The sequence below is a fragment of the Vulpes vulpes genome, chromosome 2, assembly GCF_048418805.1.
Source record: "Vulpes vulpes isolate BD-2025 chromosome 2, VulVul3, whole genome shotgun sequence".
Lineage (NCBI taxonomy): Eukaryota > Metazoa > Chordata > Mammalia > Carnivora > Canidae > Vulpes > Vulpes vulpes.
This window is the reverse complement of record NC_132781.1, coordinates 24245138-24260896: the sequence shown is the minus strand read 5'-3', so window position 1 is coordinate 24260896 and position 15759 is coordinate 24245138. Positions and strand designations below refer to the sequence as shown.

The following is a 15759-nucleotide window of genomic DNA, read 5'->3' as shown; positions in this document are numbered from 1 at the left end:
CCTCCCCCTCTCCCCCCCTTCCCTCCCCCGCCCGCCTCCCCCGGGGCCTCTGCGGACCCTACCAACCAGCTTTCTCTCCCGACACCCAGGCTGCTCTGAGAGGCCCGTGTGGTCGGCACCAAGCTGCTCGCGGGGCGGCCAGCAGCAGCCGTGTGTGCTCAGTGCCCTCGCGGGGCCCCCACTGCCGCCACCCCTGCACCTGGCAGGCTGCCGCGGCGGGAAGCGTGCTTGGAGAACCGCATGCTAAGCCACTTCCTTGCCTCCTGCGGTGGGACTGGGTTCCAAGAGGCTTCTAGTGCTGGTCCTCAAAGAGGGCATCTGCTTCTACGCTAGACGCTCTGAGCCGGATGGTGAGCAGCTGGCCCGCTCATCCCCCTCATCGGATCACGGAACAGCACACAGGCTGCAGACACTTCCCCACTTCCCCGCTCCGGCAGCGCTCGGCCTCCGATCCCTCCTCACCCCTCCCACCCCACCCCATGCCCCACCCCCTGGCCGGCCACCTACACACCCTGGACGCCTCCCGTGGGTCCACACCCGGCTAGGCCTGTCGCCGGGCGCATCCCACCTGGAGGAGATCGCCCGGCATCTGGAGATCAGCATCTGGAGATCGGAGTCACTTCCCCGACACTTGGAAGGCGGTGCAGGGGAAGAGGGGGTGCAGAGATTGGAACTTATTATTTCATCTGCTGGTGCAAGCTTTCTCAACCTGGCACTACTGACATGCTGGGCAGGTAATTTTATGTTGTTAGGGACACTGTAGGATGTTCACAGCAGCACCCTGTTCTCTACCTACTAGATGCCAGCAGTCCTCCCCCCACCCACCCCCTAAATGTTCCCTAGGCACAAAATCACCCCTGGTCGAAGACCACTGTCCCGGGTCACTGTGTGCTTAAGGCCAAGCACAGAGAAACTGCCCTACCCTCTAGAACTTTGTGCTTCAGCCAGTGGATTACAGGGATAGAGAGAAGCCCACAGCTAGGTTGGAAAGCCTAAAGCAGAAATGCCATGAATTCCTCAGGGTTTAAGAACCAACGAGCCAGCGCCAACCTCCACGCTCCACAAGCACCTTTGAGGTTTGTTTGCCTGCCCTGCTGCAGATTTGCACTACAAAAACGATGTTTTCAAGTGAATACACCCGGAATTGCTGGTTTAGGGAGCTGCAGGCCAGGGAGTCTCTCGTGGTCTGGAGCTCTGGGGCTGTGATCCTTGTTTCCGTTTCCTGTAGCAGAACTCTCAAAGGGGATCCCTGAAACTCTTGATCATGACTGAGTGAAACCCTGTGCTCGGCTTCAGAGCAAGAAGCCAGGGTCGCCGACGCCCAATAGAGAGGACAGCGGCTGCCCCCGACGGGAAACTCTGGTTCCACCGCAGTTCCCTGGGCTTTGCACAGGGTCGGGCTAATGCAATGCTGACTGCAGTCGTCGGACAGAGGCGGGGAGGCTCAGGACAGCTGTCACTTCCTGAAGGTCACATTTATCCTTCCTGGCCCTTCATGTAGGTTTTTAAGGGGAACTTTTCTCATGCAAAGTGAACTCCTTGGAGCTGGGTCAAGAACCATAAAAGGAAACCCCAGCCCAAACGCACAGCCTTCTCAGAGGCCAAGACAGGAGGAGGGGTCCATCGGCTTTGCTGGTTTTGCGTGCACGGGCCAGACAGCAAGGCCCTCACCGGCCCCAGAGCCAGCCAGAGCCCTGCCGATGCTGCCTCCCCTGGGCCCCGAATCTGAGGCACCTGGAAGGGTTATTAGCAGGATTGGAACTCATCCCTCTGCTGGGACTAGATCATAATTACAGTAATTTTCTAACAGAGCTGGGCAGTAGGACTGTTTAATCAGCATCCGACTCCCTCATGCTCCCAGCCCTCATCACTCAAGGAGAGGAGTGGGATGGCTCTTAAAGAGACAGTGCCCGCCTTTCCGCGCTGCGAACAGATGTGCCCTAATTGGTAGAATATATCTAAGTCTCGTAGCTTCTAGCAGGCAGGTTGCACTGCCTCCGACAAACCGCCTCGGGCTCTCGCTATTCTGGGCCGTCTGTTCATGGGACTGGGGTCAAGGGCCTGGCGGGCCTGGCTTCCCAGCCCCTCGCCCCCCCACCCCGGCGGAGCCACAGGTGAAAGGGTGAGGAATTTGGACTGGGAGACCCCCATAATCCAAAGATTACAGAAGCGTCTCAAGTTCCTGCCCTCCCAGGGGGAAAACCTTCAAGACTTCCAGACCGTCTCTGAATTCTCACTCTAGCTTTCCCATCTGCCCCTATTACTCCTGCCCCCTTCACTTCCTCCTCTCGGGCTGGTGGAAGTGGACCAGGCCTCCCCTGAATGGAAAGGAGGTAAAATTATTCACTTTGCTAATTGACTCAGGAGCATGGTCTCCTAGAAAACGTGGCTTTGTTACCCCTTTGAGGATAAACTGTCCATGTTTATTATATCTTGAGATTTGAGGTTCCAGCTTTCAAGTCCCAATCAGCCATTACTAAGGTGGAACTGGTCTTTTTCCCAAGAAGTTAGTTCTCTAATAACATGCTGGGACTGGCTCCTGCGGCCCTGTTGGTGAGGCCAAGTGCATTTGGCCTTTGCAGCAGTTCCTAAGAGAGTTCTGTAGAGAAAAGAGGCAGGGCAGAGAGTGAGTGAGAAGGGGGGGGGAGGGTGTCCCAAAATGGGCTGAGGAAAGAGGGGACGTACTAAGAAGTATGGGAAAGGGTATGCTTTATCCACAATGCAAAGGTTACGGTGAGCCAGGTGACATGCCCTCTACAGAGCCGAGTCCCTGCTGGCAGAGGGCTGCCCAGGAGGCTTGACTTAGGATGTGTGCCCAGGCATGACTGAGAAGTCACCATCCCACACTGTTTATCTGCTTGGCTTTAGCTGTGCCTCAGCAGGCTGCTCACGTATAAATCTGCAGATGCCACTCCAGTCCCTGACTGAATGCTCCCGTGGCCTCTGCGAGGCAGGCCAGGCGCTCCTCTGTTTCCATCTCTACCTTCAACCCCACGTTACCTCCTCCCGTCCTCCCCACCGCCAAGGTGGTAAGAATATCCAGGAAGAGCTGAGGCATATAAACAAATCCACAAACACAGAGCTCACTTGAAGTCCAATCAGATTGTTAAAAGAGTTATGATCGCCTCCCAAACTCCGCTGAGTCTTTTTTTTTTTTTTTTTAAGATGAGTCTTAGGATGTCTTAAGACTTGGTGTGGATCTAAGGCCTCGGCAGCTGGAAAACTGAGGACTGCGGAGGAGCTGATTTCTGAGAACTACTCTGAAGAGCTACACAAGTGGGCTTTTTTTTTTTTTCCTTCTTGAGTAGTAGTTTTTTTTAGTTTTGGGTTTTTTTTTTTTTTAAAGACTGGGGGAGGGCAGCCCACTCGGGTGGCTCAGCGGTTTAGCGCTGCCTTCAGTCCAGGGCCTGATCCTGGAGACCCGGGATCAAGTCCCATACCTGCAGGGAGCCTGCTTCTCCCTCTGCCTGTGTCTCTGCCGCGCTCTCTCTCTCTCTCTCTGTGTGTCTCATGAGTAAATAAATAAAATCTTAAAAAAAAAAAAAAGACTGGGGGAAGAAACAAAAACCTCATCTTACAGAGCTGGGGAAGTCACTCTCACATGAACATATTCTCCCACCATCTAAAAACATGCGTTTTAGGCCAGCTCAGCAGGTAGAGCGTATGACTCTTGATCTTGGGGTTGTAAGTTCGAGTTCTGTGTCAGGGGTAGAGTGTTTTTAAAACAAACAAATAAATAATTTTCATGAATAAAAACATGCTCTTTGAAAACCATGCTCAACTCAGTCTCCTCAGCTAGAAAATGAGTGTCATTCTGGACTTCCCCTCCTTGCTGGCCACTGAGGTCAAGTGGAGTGATGCAAATAAAGGAGACTTCGCTTCATACCAGACCTACCTCCCCCTACACACACACCCTTCCTCCTAACAAAAGGAAACCCCTGAGCATGGCATCACCTATTCTGGGCAACAGGAGAGGACCAGACTTGGGCCACAGTCGGAAGGGGACTGAATCAGGCACAGAACCTACCTCAAACCTAAATCCTCACACACCTTAGTTCTGGGAAAGCTGAGCACAGCTCGGCCAGCCACTGTCCCAGGGGTTTCCCATCCTCCGTACAGAGGTGCCACAGTGAACAGCCTTTAGCACACACAGGGACAGGGCAAAATGTGAGAGGCCAAGGTCATGGCATGGATGGGGAGGAGAATTCAGCTTTGCGGTTTTCCTGGCAACTCCAGGGCCTTACTAGAAAAACTCCTCCCTTCTTAGGACAATTCCTCCCGCTGCCTATACTCAACTGTGTTGGAGCAGGTGAGGGGATGGCGCCTGGCCTTAGATTAACTGAGCTGCTGTTGTATGCACTGCTGGTAATGGATCATTAAAAGAGCCGGGAGTCAGAAAAATCACATCCGTGTCTTCGAATAGCTCCTGCTGTCCCAGCAGCCCACCCTGCTGGCACAACTAGCTGCTGAGCACCAGCTCCAGGAAGATGAGGAGAGAACAGAAGAAGGCCGACCCGGCTTGCTGTTTTTTTGGCTGAGTAGGGAATTGACACAGACCACCTCCGGCTCCTGTCTGGAAGTTTCGAGATCAGAGAGCTTCAGGCACAGCTGGGTTCACAGCTGCACCATTTGGAGCATTGGACTCATTAATATTCATGAGCCGTCCCCACCAATCGGCAGAGCGGATGCCATTAGCTTAGCATCTGTCGGGTTTTTGTGACGGTTGTGGATGGAATTTTTTTCCCCCTTTTAAATGAACTTCTTTTGACATTTTGGATTCGCCTCTGTAGGTTTTCTATCATCGCCTGGCTCGGCGGCCTCGTATAAAGGAGAGGCTCGGGGGAGGCAGGCGGGAAAGAGGGAGGAGCCCCCGCCGGGGCTCTGCATCTGTCTGTTGACAAACTTTATTTCTCTCCCAGCACCTGGCACCTCAGACAGGCTGCGAGGAGGGGAAGCGGCACCAGGTAAATTATACCTAACGAGGTTCACGCCCAGGACGGCGGGAGAGCTGGATCGGGGCTCCCTGGCAGCGGGCCCCCCCTCCCGACCCGGACCAAGCAGCACACGCGGGGCGGGAGAGCCGAGGCGCACAGCCTCGAACCATTATTTCCACGCTAATAAATTCATGATTTATGAAAGTAACTACTGCCAGGCCGCACTCCCTCCTCCTCGGCTACAGCTTGTTAGACACGAATGGCAACAACCGTCTTAAATACTTGAATTTTATTTCAGGCCAAAGCCCCTCAACTCTGAACTAAATGCCACGACAGTCCCACAGCAGCGCGGGGCGTGCGTGGGCCCAGAGACGGGGCGGGCGGGGCGGGGGACAGGACGAGCGGGCACCGCACGCCCAAGCCTGGGGCCGAGGCAGCGGGCGCAGCCGGGCAGCCGGGCGGGGTGGCGCCGCTCCCCGCTCCCGCTCCCGCCCTGCCTGGCGGCTGGCTCCCAGCGGAGCGGCTTTCAGTTACGGCAGCGGCAGCGGGAGGCCAGATGCCTCATTGTCTGAAGGCCTGCGGTTCCTCATCCCCATCCCCAGAGCCCTCTCCCCAGGCACAAACAAAGCCCTTGTGCCCCCACTGGACTGAACAGACGGCCTCCCCGCACACAGCGACACAGTGGAGGGGCCGCGCGGTGGCGGGAGCCCTGGGGGCGGGGCCGTTACTAGGGGAGAAGGGAAGGATTCGGAAAAGAAAGGCGCCGTCGCCAACCCCGGAGCAGCCAGTCCCGGCCCTGCTTCATAGCCAGGAGAGACCGGGCGGCCCGGGGCCAGCCTCTCCTAAACCCCAGCCTCCCGCTGCCTCCTTCCCTCCCTCCAGCTTCCAGGCGTCCCCTGTGTCTCTCCCGTGGTGGCCGTTAGCTATTTCGTGGGTCTCGGGGTCCCCGTGGCCAGCTCAGGGCTTGGGATCGGAGGGTGCCCTGGCCTTGGGAGTCGGTGAAGGAAAAGCAAGGAGGCGAGGGGGATGGAGGATAGACATTCACCACCCTGGCCGCAGCTAAAGGAGGTAGGCCATAGGCCGGCCTCCCAGAAACAAAGTGCTCGGAGGGCTGCAGTGAAAACACAGCCAGTGGAAGACAAGTATACTAGCATTGCTGGGTCAGTATTCAACAGGACAGCTGAGAAGCTGCCACTCTGCAGGTCCCCAAACCCGTCAACCTGAGGCAATGTGCCTGGGCCCATTAACAAGCATCTAAAGAAACTCAGCTCCCAGGAGAGTAAATATACCCCATGTTTCCGTGCAAAACCAACAGCCTATGGGCCTTATGCCTAAATTACAACCTCCAGTGTTTAATCCCATGGAGGGGGCTTGAGTTGTGGTGACTGTGCTCTGTGTGCGCAACCTGAGCAGAGGCAACCGTGAGACTCCAAGTGGCCCCACCTCCCCAGCACCTGCCCTGTGCTCCAACCCACCCCAGTCTCCCTGCCTCCATCTTCTCCACCTTGGAGCAGAACTCAGGGCTCAGACCAGAGCTCCTTTTTCTAAAACTGTTTCTAACTGCCCAGGGTCCAAAGGCACAGCAGGGTCCCCACCCACAGCCCTCCTCACAGGCTGGGGAGCAGAGGCTCCCTCCTCAGGCCTTGCAAAATCACAGCCTGAGGGGGAGGGGGCAGATGGAAGGGGGGTGCTCTCTAAGGAAGGAGCTGCAGAGTCAACAACTGGAGCCCACACCTCAAAATGGTCCTTCTCTTCCCTGGGAGGTGGTGAGGGGGAGCTCCTCCTGCCCGATCTTGGAAGGAAGCAGCAACTGAGAACAGGAAAGGAAAAAGAAGGCCATGAACAGATGAACAAAAATCAGTGGATAAGCACAAAAGCTGGCAGAGAAATATTATTCAGGTGGACTATTATACAGACAGAATACTATATGGCCCTAAAAAGGAAGGAGGTGCTCATCTGCACTATAATATGCAGAGTGAAAGCAGCTCGGCACAAAAGATCGCACATCACATGGCTCCCCTTGGGTGAAACGTCCAGAACAGGCAAATCCATAGATGCAGAAAGTAGATGAGTGGCCACTGGGGGTGAGGAGTTGGGGAAAACAGAGTGTCACTGCTAAGAGGCACAAGGTTTCTTTAAGAGTGATAAAAATTGGGGTTCTAAGTAAAAACTACTGAATTGTACATTTAAAAGGGTGAATTTTATGGTATGTAAATTATATCTCAATGAAGTTGTTACTTTATAAAAGGGCGGGGAGAGAAATAAAGAACCAGCCAGCCTTCTCTTCTTTTCCTCCAGGCTTCAATGGGAGAGCCCGCCACCCAGGGACAGGGGTGCCTGAGGTGAGAGGATCAGGTGCAGGGAGACCAAGACCCCTTCTGAGAGGCTACAGGGCTGAGACAGTACTTCTCCTGCAAGTGGACGCCTCACTGGCCTAGGCGACAGAAATCCTAGCACTCTAGTTACCTCTTGGGCTGGTCCCCCTTAGCCAGATGAGAAGAGCCCTGCCTCTCTTCCTGGACCCAGCCACAGTTTGACATAGCGTAGTGAAGGATGGCATCAGAAACGGTCATGGGACTTCGGCCCTGGACGCAGGCTTCGATCTCAGGCACGGAGAGCTGGCTTTGCAGGAAGAGGTGTAACTGGCTGTCCGATAGGAGGACCACACTCTGCAGTACCCTATGGGGCAAACACAAGAGGTACAACACAGACTCCCCCAGAGCTGCTGCTCTCGCCAGGCCCGTCCTCTGAAGGGCTTCCAGCCTGAAGGCTTGGGAGTGCAAGAAACGCATCCACTACAAATGCACCCATCCAATCGATCGAAGGGGCCATCCTGCTCCTGCCCACCCCCTCCTCGCCCACACCAGGGGGACAGGTGCTAGCCTACCATGTCTACTTACTTTTCCAGGAAATGCTGCAGACCTTGTCTCCGCTTCTCAATGAACTCATCCGAGCTGCCAAAGAAGGTAGACTTCCCAGGAAGTTCAGGTACAGGCCTGTGGGGTCACATAATGTAACTCCCAACATAAGTATAACATTAAAAAAAAAAAAAGTATAACATTAAAGACAGGCATCCCCCTCCTTCTCTCCCAGATCAAGGAAATCATCTTAAAGAGGCACAAATCAATACAAATAGCTTTTAATAAGGTGGGGGGGGGGGGGGAGCAGGGCAAATAGTCACTGTATGCCATGTGTCAGGCACTGTGCTAAATATTTTACAAACCTTATTTCACTTACTCCTCCCAAAAACCCATGAAAAATCTATTGATGTTCCCATTTCAGGAGTAAGGAAATAGAATCAGAGAAGTTAAGTAAATTTCTCAATGTCACACAGCTAATAACCAGCAGAGCTGGTATCTGAACCATGTCTATGGCTTCAAAACTCCATTGCTGCTATACTACATAGTTTACAAAACCCATTCCCACCATCAGCTCTTATTTTAAAAAGGGAAAAACTAAAAAATGTTTTAAATTTTAAAAATAAAAAGGGAGAAATTTAGACATGGAGGCATGGAACATGCTGGGTCCTTGTGTGTAAATCAAGACTACCTCCTTTAATCCAGGAAGGCCACATGCTTAGTTAGGATTTTTTTTTTTTTTTTAAGATTTATTTATGATAGACATAGAGAGAGAGAGAGAGAGAGAGAGAGAGAGGGAGAGAGAGAGAGACACAGACAGAGAAGCAGGCTCCTCACAGGGAGTCCAATGTGGGACTTGATCCCAGATCCTGGAATCATGTCCCAAGCCGAAGGAGACGCTCAACCACTGAGCCACCCAGGCGTCCCTTAGGATTTTTTTTTTTTAAAGACAGATAGATATCGGGGATCCCTGGGTGGCTCAGCGGTTTCGTGCCTGCCTTTGGCCCGGGGCGCGATCCTGGGGTCCCGGGATGAGTCCCGCGTCGGGCTCCCAGCATGGAGCCTGCTTCTACCTCTGCCTGTGTCTCTGCCTCTCTCTCTCTCTATGTCTATCATAAATAAATAAATCTTTTAAAAAAAAAGACTGATATTTATTTATCTATTTATCTATCTATTTATTTAGAGAGAACATGAGCAGGGGGAGGGATAGAGGGAGAGGGAGAGAGGATCCCAAGTAGGCTCCATGCCCAGTGTGGAGCTTAACTTGGGGCTCAATCTCACAACCCCGAGATCATGGCCTGAGTGGAAATCAAGAGTCGGATGCTTAACCCACTGAGCCATCCAGGTGTCCCTCACATGCTTTGAATTTCCTAAAAGTAGTAGAGTTGCAGCAAGGCATCCACAAACCCTTTCGACCTCCCTAGTTTCTATTATGAACATATTAAAAAAAAAAAAAAAACAGGCCAGGGGCACCTGGGTAGCTGTCCCTCCCCCACTGTTCATTCTCATTCTCTCTCTCTCTCTCTCTCTCTTTCTCTCTCTCCCTGCCCTTAAACAAACAAACAAGCCGGGCTCTTGGGTGGCTCAGTCCTTTAAGCATCTGACTCTTGATTTCAGCCCAGGTCATGGTCTCAGGGTTGTGAGATCAACCCTATAGCTGGCTCTGTGCTGAGCATGGAGCCTACTTGGGATTCTCTCTCTCTCTCCCCTCCACCCCCACAAAACAAAACAAACAAACAAAAACAACAGGCCAGGCAAGACAATGCAGGATCTGTCAGAAGTTCCAACTGGCTGTAAGGGCCTGACCCATGACAGCAGCCTCATCAGTCCCACATGTTAACTAACTGGCTAGATCACCCTGGCTAGATCACCCGCAGGCCCCCTGTCCCCAGAGCATTCAGGGACTGTCCTGCAATGGAATCACTGTTCTTTTTTTTTTTTTTTTTAATTTATTTATTCATAGAGACAGAGAGAGAGAGAGAGAGAGAGAGAGAGAGAGAGGCAGAGACACAGGCAGAGGGAGAAGCAGGCTCCATGCAGGGAGTCTGATGTGGGACTCGATCCCAGGTCTCTAGGATCACACCCCAGGCTGCAGGCGGCGCTAAACCGCTGAGCCACGGGGGCTGCCCTGGAATCACTGTTCTAAATTGTCTCTAGTTTTAAGACTTATTTGGGGTAGTGTAAGTGAGGAGTGAACAATACTGCTTTTCCTAAGGCTTTCAGTTTGTTATCTCTGAAAAAAGGTCTCTCCACAAAAAAAGAAAAAAAAAAAATTTTTTTTTTTTTTTACATGTCAAATGGACAGGAACGCCACTGGTTACCTAAGTCCAAGTGCTAACAAGTTTCTGATAATGAGTGATATGCACATATAAAACGCTAACAGTACATTTGTTTAGCTCTCGATTAATATGCATATTAAAAATATTTTTGATATTTATAAGACTTTGTTAGGTCAAAATGCTAGAACTTTTGTCTTTACTTTTTCCACTGACTTGAAAACATAATTTAAGAACACATGTCTTGATTTCCTGAGTGCCTGACATATTGCCAAGTTTTCGTTATTGTAAACTCTGGTTCTCACGTACATGCCTGAAAAACCAATCTCAGACCCAAGAAAGAAGCAGAAGCAAACTCACACTAAACCAGCATTTCTCTGCAGCTGCTTTCTCAGCCACACGAACTCACGATATCGGCGACGCACACAAGATGTCTTGGCAGTAAACGCTTTGCTGTTGGTCTACAGGAGGAAGCATGTGAGAAAGAAAAAAGCCAAGGAGAAAAAGACAAAGTTCACACAAATCCCCATCATCACTCCGACGGAGGATCCAAGCCACCAGGCCACAGTCCAGATCAGGGGCTCCAACTTGAGCAAGGTGCCACCAGGCAGCCTGAAAGCAACTCTACAGCATACCCCAAGCTCATTCCTCACCTCTCTCTCTTTCCTCTGTCTCAGGACTGTCAAAATATCCACAAACAGGCTCCACCTCTGCTCTAGCCCTCAGCCCTGGAGAGTGCTGACCCCGTACAGAAGGCTGATGCACTTACGTGGAGAAAGATCTTATAATCCACATAAGAATTCCAGGAGCCTTCATTCTGCACTCGGGGGTCCTGAACACGCACGGTGATCACCTCCTGGAGGTAAGAAAGGCTCCTTCAGCTTCAGCTCGGCCACATAGTAAGGCAGCTTTGACAATACAGGTTGCCAGATTTTTCCAATCAGCACCACCCATTCATTTATTTATTCATTCAATTCAACAAATATTTATTGACCGCCCACTATGTGTCAGACAGTTCTAAAGCATTGGGAGTAATACATAAACAAGAGACAAAAATCTCTGCCCTTGTGAATCTGACATTCAACGACATTCCAATGAATGGGGAAAGTTAGTGAAAATGGAACCTCATTTCCCAGGAATGGCTTTACTATGGATATCCTTCTTCTGCCGTTGAGCTCATCAGAACCCCCAAGGTATTACTGTCATTAGAACACCATGCAGCAATGATAGGCATCTTTACCCAAGTCCCATCAAACTTCTACCCACCTGTTTCCTGGAGACCACACGCTTACCTCCTGCTCTTGGTTTTCCAACATCCTACACCAAAAGCCCATTGGAAGAAAACATCTGATGGGGGACAGAGGACAGGAGAACAATCACTGTTAGCATGCCTCTATTTTTATCATTCTTTACCAAGAAAAATTTTCACTGATTCCCCCCTGGGAAAACCCAGGCACCTTTTTTTGTTTTTGTGTTAAACTTAAGAGGAAGCAAAAAAATTCCCATACCTTAGCTCAGTGCCAAGCTAAAAGCCCCTGCCCCTCTTTGCAGACCACAGCCAGGACCTTTACCTAGGCCACGTCTAGCCCAACAAAGCATGTTTAGGTCTGTGAAGCGTTCAGGTCAGGCAGCCAGAATAGGCAAGTTCAAGGTCAGACCTTTTCTGCTAAGGACTGCAGGTGAAAGTCTCTTTGGGGCACACAAGAGCCTCTGCAAGTGAGCCTGACACCACCCCCTCCTGGCAGTTTAGAGACAATCAAGCCCCACCAACACCAAGGCTCTGAAGTCTGTCTTGCTAAGTCGTCACCTACCCAGAGGTCAATCAGGGAGCTGGGGAGCTCAGGGAGCACCTGAATGGGCTGCCCAGTTTTGACCTTCCCTTCTCTAATCTGTTCTCCAGAACCCAAGCCAATGGTTCCAGTCATTTCCTCTCTCGATATGCTATCCGGTTTGTACCAATGCCCAAGCACCCCACAGCTGCACAGGTCGGCTCGGGATGTTTTCTGATCCTTTGTAAAGATTCATTAAAGCCTAAGCCCCTGATTTCCCCCAGTGTGGCAGTTTACATGTGCAGCGACATCGCCCACTCCAACAAGGGGCCCATGAAGCCTCCAGCGCTGGGTTACTCCAGTCCAAAGGGGCCCATGATGTCACCTTCTGTTAAAATACAGCACTAATCTTGTTACTCCTAGAACCACTCCAACAGCATCCACCCTGGCTGCTGCCTCCACCCCCTTCTCCTCTCTTAAGAGCGGAACAATAAGGTTTAATTTCCCTTTCCAATTTACCTTGAAATGAAAACTGACTTCAGCCAATATGTACTGCCAACAAATGATCCAGGCCGGCTCCTGGGAAAACAAGACTATCTCTAAGCTCTCTCTCTCCTCCCCCCATACCCATTCACACACCCACTCATTTTTACAGGCCTACAATTAATTTTAAACACATTCTCTTATTAGTTTTGCCTTACCATTAGAACCGCGTGTAATGAGTTTCCTTCTATTTTATGTTTTGCTAACACAAGGCTAACGTTTCAAGAGAAGGGGAACTCATTTACACCGCAAAATTAGCAGAGCAAACAGCTTTCCCAAATCTTTCCAGTACACCAGAAGGTCTCTCCACATACAGCCACTGCACAGGGATAAAACTGCATGGTGTATGATAGGACTGGACCACACCGTTGAGCAAGCCAGAGGTTTTGTGACTGCGATACCATTGTTGTACTTTTGCCAACAATCTGATTTTTTATCTGATGCAGTCACCATCACAAAGGCATCCTGAACTGAAAGGAAATTCCAGTTCCTTACCAACCCATGTGTAACGTCCCCAATGTAAGCAGTCAAAGGGTTGTGACCAGGGCAGCCCGGGTGGCTCAGCGGTTTAGCGCCGCCTTCAGCCCAGGGCGTGATCCTGGAGTCCTGGGATCGAGTCCTTCATTGGGCTCCTTGCATGGAGCCTGCTTCTCCCTCTGCCTGTGTCTCTGACTCTGCCTCTCTGTCTCTCATGAATAAATAAATTTTTAAAATCTTTAAAAAAAAAAAAAAAAAGGCTGTTACCAAAAAGAACAGACCGGCTGGTGAACAACTAACCTTTTAATTTTTTTCTCTTTTCAGGCATTTGGTAAATTGCCAGCACAAGAGCAGAGAGTTAAATATTCTGAAATCTCTTTTCACAAAAGTAACGATGGGCAAAATGACAAGGCAATTATCATCCACACACTCAGTGGACCTCACACATCTCCTGTGCCTTGAAAGGTTTGTCAAATTCAGGACCATGATTTAGTAACCAAGTGATCATCATTCTCAGGCTCAAAAAGAGTTTGTCTAGGACCCTGAACCATATGCAAATGTAAGTTTCTCTCCTTTCCTTTGGAGCTAACACCACTCGGAAACAAATGGCTTAAACTGGCTTTCAAAAAAAAAAAAAAAATCCTAGCACCCCTGCCCCAAGATGCTGTATACTTAAATCTAAGTTTAAAGGGCACTAACAAAGTTTCCATTTTAACTTTTCCTTAAAAACACTGGACATTGGAACAAACACAAAAACCTAGATTCAGAGTCATAATTTCTAGCAATTACCCTTCCCACCAGCTTCCTCCACACAGATGCCACTCCTCAGCAGGAAATGAAATGAAGCTCAGTTCTGTCCAGGGAGGGGAAGAAGGAAGTTCCTAACTTTAGCTCGTGATCTGGGAAATAAAGGGGTCATGCAAATAAGGATAAGTCAGCGATCCTCTCAGCTATGTCTGCATCTCACGTGGCACTACATTTCCTGGGTCCTTTCAACCACATGTGAAGCTCCCTTTACTTTCTCCACCCCTACCAACACCAATCTCTCTGAGAACGCAGTCGTTTGCTTTTTACAAAGATTCCTTGTAAAGGTTTCCTATGTCCTGACAATTCAACGTAGCAATTCAGGGCTTTCTCAGCACCATCCTCACTCCCATTTAAACTACTTCAAAAAGGCAGGTTAAAAAACAAATCAGGTAGGGAGCCTGGGTGGCTCAGTCAGTTCAGCCTTTGCCTTCGGCTCAGGTCATGATCCCAGGGTCCTGGGATCGAGCCCCACATCAGGCTCTCTGTTTACCGCCTGCTTCTCCCTCTCCCTCTGCCTGCTCTTGCTCTGTCAAACAAATAAATAAAATCTTAAAAAAAAAAAAAAAAAAAAAAAAAAACCTCAGGTGATAAGTGTTTTGAGCTACCAAGACTCCTACTCCCTTCTCACTCATTCTTGAGCCCCTGATGCCAGAGGACCCAGAAAGCTCTCCTTCCTAAACACCCACAGGTGGTAGAGGATGCTCCCTTTCCTGACCAAGTTCCCAACCCAGCAGCTCTGCTCCACTTCGTCCCTCCGTAACTTGTCGCTCGCTACACTTGGAAGATAAATCACGACGGCGACCACAGTCTAGCGCAAGAGCCGGCCTCTGTCCTGTGAAATACTTGTCATCACTCCTAGCCCTAGCCGTTTCGGTAAATGTCGCCAAACTCTGGGTCACTCCCCCTCCATTCTTAACGAAGTAAGAGCAAAGGAGCCCCACGACCCTTCTTCCCCTTTGACTATTAAGCTTGGGGAGTGGAAAGGAAAGATGCTTCACACTTTAAAAACAAATGAAAAAGCCGAGTTTCTTTCCTGGGATACCGAGCAAGCACCCGCCTTCATCCCGGGAGGCGAGCCAGCCTCTTCCAAGAGGTGTCAAGCGAGATTCCCACCCCCGAACGCCACTCCTGACGCTCAAGCCTGGCTTGAGAGCTGCATCCACTCCCCGCCGCCCCGCCCGCGGCCCCTCACCTGAGAGCAGTACCCACTCCCCACAGCGACACCGCCAGCGCCGCACCATAGAGCCAGGCTAAGCTTCTCCTTCCGGGTGAGTGGCCGGTGCCCCGGTGCACCACGGGAGGAGGCTCCGGCAACGCCAATCCCCGTCGCCCAAGACGCCCCGCCCCTCCCGGCCCGAGCTCTCAGCGGCTATCCCCGCTCCCGAGGCGCCGCGCTCGGCCCCGCCCAGGCCCTGGCGGGAGTCCGGATCCCTTCAGACTCACTTGGGACCCGGGAGGGTGGACGCGAGTGAGCAGCGCCGAATGGGCTCTGACAGCCATTCCGGAGCCGTGTCCCGCCCACCGTTGTCAGCTCCAGCCAATCAGGCCGAGGGGGCGTCCTTAAAGGGCCAACGGAGGGTCCCCGGGCTCGGGAGGTGTGAAGACGTCGTCTGCGGTGTTTCAGTCTAGCGGAGGGTCGTCTAGCGTGTGGGAAGATCGAGAAAGAAGACGCCCACATTCCTGGAGCATCGCAAAGTCCCGAGAGCTCCCCCATTTGAACCCCCGTGGGTTGCAGTTCCCCTGCGGAGTTACCGAAGGCGTCACAACTCAACGTTCTCGTAGAAACCACAAATTTGTCAAAGCGAAAACCGAACTGGGATGGCCCACCAAACACCCGGTTCACTCGCGGAAACAAGCCCGGAGAAGGATCGTGCAGCTGGCTGGGGAAAAGAAAATGCGTTGAATGGGATGATTTTTATGTTGTGTTTTTTTACAACCTGCTTAAGGATAATTTTAGCATAGATATTATCAAGGAAGAAGTCGGGTCACAAAAGACAAGCTCTGGAGTTTGATGGCCTGGGTACAATACCCAGCACTACCCTCGACCGTGGGGCTCTAAACTGATCCTAAAGCTTTTAAGCCTCAGGATCCTTTT

General features: G+C 51.3%; 1 protein-coding gene across 2 annotated transcripts; it reads right to left on the bottom strand.

The window, feature by feature from the left end:
- Positions 1-5208: 5208 nt before the first annotated feature.
- SNX11 (sorting nexin 11) lies at positions 5209-14937 on the bottom strand. 2 transcript variants are annotated; one of them, XM_025995835.2, is made up of 8 exons: positions 14857-14936; positions 12357-12416; positions 11361-11415; positions 10838-10924; positions 10429-10529; positions 7835-7930; positions 7401-7613; positions 5209-6744 (listed from the first exon to the last, which is right to left on the bottom strand). In XM_025995835.2, exons 3-8 carry the CDS (start codon positions 11400-11402, stop codon positions 6459-6461), a joined length of 825 nt encoding a protein of 274 aa, XP_025851620.1. In that variant the 5' UTR covers positions 11403-11415; positions 12357-12416; positions 14857-14936; the 3' UTR covers positions 5209-6458. The 2 variants fall into 2 exon arrangements, with proteins under 2 accessions (XP_025851620.1, XP_025851621.1); XM_025995836.2 differs by lacking the exon at positions 12357-12416 and having other exon boundaries at positions 14857-14937.
- Positions 14938-15759: the final 822 nt, after the last annotated feature.

Bases quoted from the DNA above. Each gene is read 5' to 3' on its own strand.
- SNX11 (XM_025995836.2), bottom strand. From the start codon at position 11,402: ATGGGCTTTTGGTGTAGGATGTTGGAAAACCAAGAGCAGGAG. The intron at 10,530-10,837 runs GTAAGTGCATCA...TTCCTCCTGTAG, and splicing joins ATTATAAGATCTTTCTCCAC to ACCAACAGCAAAGCGTTTAC. The intron at 7,614-7,834 runs GTAAGTAGACAT...TTTGCCCCATAG, and splicing joins CTGCAGCATTTCCTGGAAAA to GGTACTGCAGAGTGTGGTCC.